The sequence below is a fragment of the Phallusia mammillata genome, unplaced genomic scaffold, assembly GCF_965637545.1.
Source record: "Phallusia mammillata unplaced genomic scaffold, kaPhaMamm4.hap1.1 HAP1_SCAFFOLD_381, whole genome shotgun sequence".
Taxonomy (NCBI): Eukaryota; Metazoa; Chordata; class Ascidiacea; order Phlebobranchia; family Ascidiidae; genus Phallusia; species Phallusia mammillata.
The window spans coordinates 1-10,195 of record NW_027649111.1 but is presented as its reverse complement, the minus strand read 5'-3'; the positions used below and the strand labels follow the sequence as shown (position 1 = coordinate 10,195).

Here is a 10,195-nt window from a genome sequence, read left to right as displayed (position 1 = left end):
TAATGCGCCCGTTGGCGAGCAACTTATGGCCAGATTGCCGATTGATCGCGTGAACACCCATAGTCCTGCGTTCACGTTTGTTGGCGTTGATTATTTTGGACCGCTAATGATGCGCCAAGCAAGAAGCCAAGTGAAGATGTACGGCTGTCTATTTACCTGCATGACGGTCAGGGCAGTGTATCTGGTGGTAGCTGACAGTTTGTCAACGAGTGCTTTTATCAACTGCCTGCGAAGATTCATCGGACGACGCAGCAGACCAACTAAGATTTGCAGCGACAATGGAACAAACTTTGTCGGAGCCGTGCGTGAACTGAAAGAGGCTATCGGAAGATGGAATCAACAGAGCATTGATGACTTCCTGAGACAACAAGACATCCAATGGTCGTTAAATCCTCCCGCGGCAAGCCATATGGGCGGCGTATGGGGAAGAATGATAAGAGTTCTTTCTGCGTTGCAGACGGCACAAAGCGTGACCCGCGACACCCTTGAAACGGTGCTTGTTGAAGCGGAGTCAATTATCAACAGTAAACCCATTGTTCCAGTGGTGATGGACCCACAAATCGGACGAGCCGCTGACTCCCAATCATTTAATTTTGTTGCGTCCGTCGCCCAACATGCCACCTGGCGTGTTCGTAAAGAATGACTGTTACGTTCGCCACCATTGGCGACAAGTACAACACCTGGCCGACCAATTTTGGCGTCGCTGGGTGAGTGAATACTTCGAAGCAGAGGAACATCGAGGCAGGCGACCTAGTGTTGGTTGTAGACGAATCCATTCCGCGAGCACGTTGGAGAATCGGCCGAGTGATGTCGACCTTTCCGGATGCGCATGGTGTCGTGCGATTTGCACAGGTAAGAACCGGTGCCACCTCCGTCAGACGACCGATCACCAAACTGTGTTTAGTGATGGACTCCCGCGGTGATTGCGCGACCGGCAAATTGTAAACGGTTTTGCGATGTTCACTTTCGTTTGTTGTGTTCGGTATATCTTTAACGACGTTTTGTGTTTTAGAATGTGGGGGTATGTTACGTCGTTTTTGTCAACTGTTGTGAATATCACTTTGTCCAGCAAATTGATGACAATCGTCCTGTGACAGTTAGTGTTCCATTACGTGACAATTTGTGTTCCTATGCGTGACGTGAATTGCCTGCTTACTGGGTATGTTGCCATCTTTTAGTAACTTGCCTCGTGGTGTGTGCTTGTGACCTTTTCACAGGTATAATTTCAATTGAAGCCGTCAATCTATATACTGAAACTTTTAATTACCAGCTAGATATTAGAATTTAACTTGTTTGAAATTGATTTGCGCTTCATCTGTGAATTATTTGTTGGTAAGTTTGACTTTGTCAAATAATGGGTAGTTTTGTTGTAAATCTGTATTGTTAATTATTGTGCAGGATTTTGTTCAGATTTTAAATCGCCAGCCAAGACCCCTGTGGTCAAACAGTCGGTATGTACCTTTGCGTGTTGTAATTCGATTTGACGCCTTATAGCGTATGTTTTCGTTTTCATTCGCATAAAAACCGGATTTGGCCAAAATTAAAAACGAATTGTCGTTCACTTGGTGTCCGCGTTTTACTCAAGCCACCTTGTGTGACGCTTGCGTGAAAAAAGGGGGACACGCAAAAGAAAGCGTTACACTTAATTTAACCCCAAAACATTCTGATGTGGACGTTACGTAACATGAACACATAATTATTGTATTTAATTTCCAATCTCACTTTCTTGTGCGGCCCAGTCGCGCAACGCCTTTTTAAAACGGTTTCGAGCTGCAGTGCGTTCCGGGCGAAATAAATTCATCTTATCTCAATTTTTTAGCCTGTTTACCCATTCAAAAGTCCGAAATTCTAATAATACTTTGAATTTAGCATTTGTTTGCCCCATGTCTATTTGTGGTGGTCTTCGTTGACTGAATATATAATTTTTAAACCGTCTAGAATTGCTCTTGTGTGCTTTATCATTTCAGGTAAATCATGTGATTGAGACGTCCTTCATGCATTAGAATAAGCTGATCTGACAAAATGCAGCACATCACATGCTTCTCAGTATCTCAATAAACATTACATTTTACTTTTTTTCGCGAGAATTGTTCCCTGTCTAGGGCACTGGCTCAAAATCGCCCCCTATGAGATTGTTATTGTGTACGAAAGTTCTAATTGCCTCTTGAGCAGGTAGGGGAAAATAGATTCACTTAGCAACACAAAAGCTTCAGTTAACGGTTAAAACCCAATTTAACTGGAAAGGTGGCTTTCTTATATATCGCCAATTTATATCTGATATATGTCTTATTTTTTTTTCTCTGTACACCGTCTGACCTACTGACATGATTATTTTTGCCTTGCAAAAACGAATGGGTCCCCATAGACGTGCTTATGCAAATAAGTAACAATATTAATATGAATCAAATATTTCTAAACTCCGAAGAAAAATTACAAAGTAAGTCAAAAAATCCTGATAGTATTAAAGCACTAACAATTTGGTACAGTTGCAATATGTGTATGTAGTTGTACAGAAACCTCATGCAGTGCCCTTTGCTTTGACCTTAACGCGGTTACCGTCGTTCATCGTTTTGTTTACGGCATAATGCCAGACGAGATTTTTTAAAGACTTTTCTCAAGTTTGGTTGGTACAACTTCTGTGTATGCGTTGTTTCGTATAACGCAGAGCTGGCTCGTTAGCTCAACTGACCCAAATGATCAGCCCTGGTTTTGGCAAAACTCTGTTTTAGACATTCTTTTGAAATCGCTAAATATGCTAGCCAGGTCGAGAAAGTAGGCCCATTTCTTGGTCTATTTATTTAAACAGGGTTTCGGTCAGTGGTTCCCAACCTGGGGTTCGCGGACTCCCAAGGGGTCTGTGAGATGGTTCAGAGGCTCCATAAAGGTAAATATGTTTAGAATCAAAGACTAGTGGTAAATTACATCGGAGGCAGCAAACCTACAAAAAAGAGTCCTTGACTAAAAAATGGTCTACAACTACAAAAAATACTTTCAAGTAAGTTGGGGGCTGACTATTGAAACATTTGTTACAGTGTAACACGATAACAAAAAAATTGCATGATTATTAAGTAAAATATTCATTAATGTCATTAAAAACTACATTAAAAACAATATTGTAACAAAACCCAAACAATGTAGCAGAGTAAATAAACAATAATTGTGCTTTATTGCTTTTCATATAACACTAACAAAGAATGATTGTATCATGTGAACTCACTGGTCTGATAGGGTAATCCACTTGAGTAAAACACAAAACTTCTAAAGTTACTTCGTGGGCAGAACAAAAACTCTTGGAGGCCACATATTTGACATCCCTGTTATAGTGCATGTGCAAAAGCAATATGTGCTAAGCCACCTTTCTAAGTTTGTTCACATTACTGTTAGTATTAACTGGTCACTTACTTGAAATCGTGAAAATGTCTCAAAAACAATGTAATTTAGATCAAGGCAAACAGTCTGGATTTAATAACATAATAAAAAAGTGTACAGGTGACACTGGCAAGCACAAGTTAATTTGGGTGATATCGTGGTTGTCAAGTTCAAAAACCATACAGACCTTGACAAATTATATAACTAATCAAATTTTATTAAAATGTAGGACAAAAATAGTCCAATCCCTTCAATGTAAACTTAGCACCACTTTTAAAAACCACATTTCACATTTGTTATAGTTTTGTGTAACAGAATGAAAACACACCATGCCACTTTTTGTATATTTGGGCCATTATATTATCATTGAAAAATAAAAACAATCCTCATTATTTTCTGATGCTAGCCAACTTCAAGAAAAGTTTTTTGTTGGAAACATAAATTTGTAATGCAGTAAGTGCTGTTATCTAGAGTAAAGTATGTCATTAATCGGTCTTATATACCAGGGGTCGGCAACCTTTTTTGCACTGCGGACCATTTTTGAAACTTAAATTTTATCGCGAACCGGTCTTCAAACAAAACTACAAATATTTAGCCATAAAACGCTTTAAATTAGTTTATCATCCCCGGAACACGGGCAAAATGTTTTATAGCATTGAACCTGAAAAATTATACGGCCCGGTAACGAACTCCTCGCGGACCGGTACCGGGCCGCCGACCGGCGGTTGCCGACCATTGTTATATACCAAACATGCTTACTCCATTCGTAAATGGCTCGAACCTTGCAACAGCGGCTCACCACCAAAGCCGATTACTCCAGCACACTGGTTTAGCTTTGGGGCACGGACTTACATGAAAACAACGTTACACCGCGCACGTGGCAACCCACCACCAACAGTACGTATCTACTTCACACCGCCCAGAGAAAAAGCCATCTCGTTGACTAGCAACGCCCAATTTGAAGCATGTGGAACAGAAGGCACATTCTGGCACAATCGACGTGTAACAAACCAATCACCCCTAAGGGGAAGCAGCAAGGGTGCCATAACACAAACGAAACAAAAGTGCCACAACAAAAAAGTGACGGTAACAAACAAGAAAACCAAGCTACACAAAGATCAAAATTTCGCTACAGGAGAATAAAGTTTTGACCCGATATTTGAAAAAAAAACTATCATGATTTGGGGAAAAAAGGTAAACTTTGGGTTGATTTTTATCAGAATAATATAGTTTCAAACCTTGCAAGATTATTCAGGCAACACACTAGCCGAAATATTCTAGTTCAAACTGGTTTAAACCGATTTTTGCATCCTACCGACCCTCCAAGTCGGTTTAAACCAAGCAAAAACTGAACAAAAAATCCGGTTAAAGTGGGGGTTTACGTATTGTACGGGAAAAAAACGTTGATGTTAGTTTGATTAATTCAGTGGAATTGTTTATCATAGGCAATTTCACCTCCACATATGACAGCCGCGATAGTGAAATCGTGACCAGCAAACTGGTAAACCAGGTGTTCCCACCTAAACACATAAAACAAGTAAACTAAGAGTGCGTAATTTCTGCTAAATGCAGTGAATAATTTCTACAGAATATATTCCTTGATTTTTAAATACAGCTGGGAACCTTTTTTAAGACTAAGTAACCTTTGTCACCCAGTTTTTATCATTACATTTCATCATTGTTTTTTAATCTGTTGGCCACAGCCCGCTGCAAAAAGCTCTGCCTTTAACCAGGGTTGCCAATTGCTTATCTTAATCTTAATGGACAACATCGTTAGTTTTGGCTTTCATTCTTTTTACCTTGTTGCGGATGTCATGATTTATAACTTAAAAAAGACGTTCAGACGAAGCACTCGTAAACATTGTTAACCAGTGCTAGTCAGGTGAGAAAGTTAATTTCATGGTTAAGAGTCTAAAGACTATCATGTTTTCTCGAAATGAACATATAAAAATAAACTTTTTGACAGTAATATCGGTGCAGTACATCAATACAGATATTTTACCCCAAAAAAATAAAACAAATGTTCGGAAGGTAAGGAAATTATAATATATTTGTAGTCGTTTATATCATCAACTCCCAATCGGCCCACTAATGCTTGAAGATTTAAAAAAACGCAAACAAGCTGATACATCTATAAGAGTCCAAAATATTAAAATTGTACGATCTTTCGAAGTTTTGAAGAAACGTATCGTCTCACCTGCTTGCTTTGACCAGCAACAGATTCGCTCTTTTCCCGACTTCAACGCTTCCGTGAGTTTGGGATTTCCCCAGTGCCGCCGCGGCGTTAATTGTTGTAGCGATTAGGGCTTCTTCCATGGACATTTTAAAATTCACACAAGCAAGATGCATCACCGTGGGCTGAAATCGAAATATTTTACCTTTGTGATAAGTGTCATTGCATACCAGAAGGCGTTTTAAAGTCAGTTTGTACTTGCCATGCTCAGACAAAACGCGTTTGGATTAAAATCTGAACCCAAAGCGACAGGAACGCCGGAATCGATCATTTTTCTGACTGGCGGAGCTCGTAGTCTAACAACAATAGTGTTTAAATAAAGTTACATGTCACGTATTTATTGGTTATGGACTTCAGCTTTCTAAGTCGGGTTGGAGTTCAAGCACGGGTTCGGCTTCGGTTCGGCTTTTTGTTTGAATAAAACATGCTTGATTCGGGCTTGATTTTACGCTAGGCCAGATTTGCATAGTAATTAAACTTTACAAAATCCTACTTTTTCGCATAATCTTGGCAAAATTTTGGGTTTGGGACGAATCCACAATTTAGGCCTAAAACTCTGATTGACTTTTTCCGAATATAGCATACTAACCGGAGAATGTAAGCAGTGGTCGGTAAAATTACAGCAACTGACTGGGACTTTGCCATCGCTTTAATTCCGTCATCAGAAATTTCTTCCAAATGACTGATGGCTTGTGCTTTCAACTCAGATCCAAGCTGGAAAGGATAGAGTTTGTATAAGGTTACATGGTTCTCTAAACAAGCAACCTGATAAAAAATGTTAAGTTATTGGGTATGTAGCGTAATCATTTAAGGTGACAGTTGACAACGGAAATTGTGAAATAGGATTTCACAAATTACAAATTTGCTTTACATTTCAGAACTGTGCCATTAAATCTCTTATACCTCAGCTGCTCTCATCGGATGTAACTCGTCGCCGTGGAAATTGATCATTAAGCCCATATCTACTCCACTTTGTAAGATGCGCCGAGTTTGCTCAACGTCGAAGACGGACTTTTCACAAAACACATCAATATTGTCCACAGTCAATCTCCTAGCCTCCATTTCTTCGCGAACGGCTGGTAACTGTCTTTTTATGACGTCATCAGTTGCCTCTTCAGAAGTTTTACCCCTATGCAATAAACACTTTTAAGACTAATTGAGTCTTTTGCGACCACACCCGACAAGAAAATTAAACATCATTGCACATTCTCAGCATATCTATCGCACAGTCGCCATTTTTTAAAACATAAAACAAAAGACCCCAGAAACTGTCGTTATAATAGGGATTGTTACCTTGGTACTGCATGGGCACCACAAAATGTGGTAGAAATGTCGATTTTGATGGAGTTGTCCCTTCGAGCTTCTTCAATGACGCGCAACATTTTCAGTTCGCTTTCGACGTCCAATCCATACCCGCTTTTGCATTCCACTAGGGTTGTTCCACACTTAATCATTCTATATACAAACTTACGTAGTCAGGTAACAAAGAGTTTATCCAGAAAATATTTTTGGAGGGTTTCGTTTGAAGTTTAGAAAAAGCGTTGTTTAATTTACCTGTTACTTTCGACTAAGTGCCTATAAAAGTATTTGCAATACCAAAATATGTATAAAAGTAATTTAAGATGGACCTTACCGTTTTAACCGTTCTTTGAATGTGCGAGATAATTCATCTTGACTTGCTTTTCTCGTGTGTTCAACTGTAAAGTGAATTCCTCCGCCGGCCTATAAAACATTCACCAACCATCACACCACTTGCGTTTATTGAAGGCCAACCGATCGAATTGCAAGACGTATGACTTTAATGTGTCTAATTTACATTACAGCACCTCGCAGTCGATTTACTTCCGTTGACATTATAAACTGCCGACCGCTTCAGGGGCAGCGCTTCAAAACTTGAACTGACTTTGACCTAAATCTAATGTCGTAATTGACTAATAACTCGGATTAGAGAGTTGATAGCCAATCCATGCAAAAGCAGGCGTCGAAACAAAATACCTTAAAACGGCTAGACAAAAAGTATGAACACTTTTTATCATTGATTTACCTTGTGTACATCCATATACGTTGCGCCGGCGAGTTTCATCGCAAACTCGTGAACTCGATCGCCGGCCCATACAGGGTGAGTGTGAGCGTCGACCAATCCAGGAAGAACACAGCAACCTGTAGCGTCGATCACGTGATCAAATGATTCTTCACTGAACTGCTTTGTAATCGCCGAGTCCGTTCCCAGTCCCGCTATGTTACCGTCACTGGTGGTAGACAACACTTGTTAGAATGTTAGATACTTGGTTATGACTCCAGGCTACAAGGACAAACTCTGTGCTAAAGTCGATAATGCTTAAATGCAGCCCAAATATACGTCATACATGGCTTTTTGTGCGTTTTAAGTCAATAAAAGGTAAATTTACAATAGTAAATTACTATTTTATAACAAATTGGCCCCGTTGTGAGACTTGCAAAAAGTCAGTTCATGAATTGCCAAACATTTTTTAGTTGGCTCAATAAGGCGCAAGAACTTTAGTGTTCATCCAGATCCAGGCATGAATAAATCAAATACGTGACATGTTGTGTCTAGAAACAAAATATCACTTACTTGTCGACAGCAATACTTAAGCCTTCATTGTCCGCGTTCAAGATTGCCACATTTTTCATTTCATTCCCTGTCACTGTGATTTGATTCTGGTCGCATGCTTGCATGACTTGACTTGCCGACTTAATCAACAGCTTCATAGCTAATCTTATCCTACACAACTTACATCACGAATCTGCAAAAAGAAACGTCTGTTGGGTTTATAGTTCGTAGCAAGTCAGACTGTTGTGGTTGTTGGTTTAGCGTGGCGCATAAAACCACTTGACTACATGCTTGCAATCAGTCATGCAAGACGCGTACGCCCACATTACACAGATGAAAAAGGGCAAAAACACTTCTAGCTACAAGCAAAAAATATATAACCGGCAGCTTTACTGAGATCAAAACTGCATTTGAACTTTGAAGAAGCATGAAAACGTATACATATCATTTAATCATAAACATTACTGCCAAGGTAGTGGTGTATAAAGAATACATCGTTCAGATGTTTCAACAAGCTTTTACCTTTTTTTCCTTAGTGCTTTATATACCGTGTTCTACAGCTTGATTGACAACCTACACTGATGATAACAACAGAGATTGTTGAAACGTCTGAACGATGTATTCTTTATACACCACTACCTTGGCAGTAATGTTTATGATTAAATTACTTTTCAAGTCCGTGTATAGTGTTCCTAAGTATACATATCAGTTTATAACTAAAAATTGAGTAATTTAATCAGGACAATAGTGTTGTATGTTCAAACGTTTGAATAATAAATTTACCATTTTTTTGCCTAAACAGTGGCAAACTTAAGGCCCGTTTATGCCGGACGCAGCGTAACGAAGTTGGGCGAAGTTGAGTGACCTTTCGCTACAATGGATTTCAATGGGAGTGTTTACACCGGACGCAGCCTTCGCTTCGCTGCGTCAAGTGCAAACGGGTCTTTACTCTTTAGTACAGTGGTTCCCAACCTTTCGTGGACCATGGCCCCCTTAAAGTAACTTTTTGGTCTCGTGGCCCCCTTCAAGTTACCTTGTAGGACCTGTGGCCCCCTTAAAATGTAGATAGCAATCTCGTGTTGGAATGCGGTATAAAATTTTGGCCCTAAACAGGTCTAATAGAGAAAACAAGCGTGATAAACCTCACTATAAACAAACAGCATGCGAAATAGTCGATTAAATTTAGGAATAAAGAAAGTTAAAGTGAAAATGACTTTTAGTGGGTATTTCTTGTGAATCTACGCCCGTGGCCCCCCGGAACACACTGGGGGGCCATGGGCCCTGGTTGGGAACCACTGCTTTAGTATTACATTCATTCAAAAATCAAAACCTATGAAAAATTATTATAAATTGCATAGCGGAACGTAGCTAAGCAAATAGAAAAAAAATAACAAAACCATTTTAAGTATTTTTCTAACACTATATTAGGTATATACGAAACATTCAAATGTGTTGTTTTAACAAGGAGTGTCTATAGTTGATGTAACGATACATAAACAGAAGCTGAACCAAAAACGTGCCATTCCAAATTCATGCTAAAACAAAAATCTGTTCTTTTTCATTTATTTTTTGCAAACGTTTTAACAAAGATATATCAACAGTGTAATATAGAAATAAAGCAAGCAATAAAAAAAAATCTTGGAAATACAAAAAAATATTTTAAGCGTTTTTGTGAACATGGCGAGATACTAAAAATATTTGCAATGTTTTACAATTCAACAAATGGACATATTTTGAATAAATATTGTTTGGCTCCAAAAATACAGCACCCTAAGATGCAAATGAACTAAAATGGTAGCAAAGGCAATAGGTTGCACCAAAAAATTGTACAAACATCACCAGATAAAAACAGGATACCCCAACAAACTCAAACACAAATTGGAATATCGCGAACTTTGGCAAATATGCTGAGAGACAAGAGACTGGCTACAAAAAAATGGTAGTCATAAAAATGTAAATAAATGTATTGGAACCGGAAAAGTTATGCAAACCGAACGAGGAAAGTCGATTCAGAAACCTAT

At 39.1% G+C, this 10,195-nt stretch overlaps 2 protein-coding genes across 2 annotated transcripts; one reads left to right on the top strand and one right to left on the bottom strand.

The window, feature by feature from the left end:
* The first annotated feature begins 25 nt into the window (after positions 1-25).
* LOC145208855 (uncharacterized) lies at positions 26-643 on the top strand. The gene has a single exon (XM_080079105.1). The coding sequence runs from the start codon at positions 26-28 to the stop codon at positions 641-643; it is 618 nt and encodes a 205-aa protein (XP_079935231.1).
* A 3,222-nt stretch (positions 644-3,865) lies between these two features.
* LOC145208856 (putative imidazolonepropionase) lies at positions 3,866-8,396 on the bottom strand. Its single transcript, XM_080079106.1, has 9 exons — positions 8,196-8,396; positions 7,647-7,851; positions 7,236-7,324; positions 6,896-7,057; positions 6,506-6,731; positions 6,192-6,316; positions 5,805-5,898; positions 5,567-5,727; positions 3,866-4,889 (listed from the first exon to the last, which is right to left on the bottom strand). Exons 1-9 carry the CDS (start codon positions 8,330-8,332, stop codon positions 4,793-4,795), a joined length of 1,296 nt encoding a protein of 431 aa, XP_079935232.1. The 5' UTR covers positions 8,333-8,396; the 3' UTR covers positions 3,866-4,792.
* Positions 8,397-10,195: the final 1,799 nt, after the last annotated feature.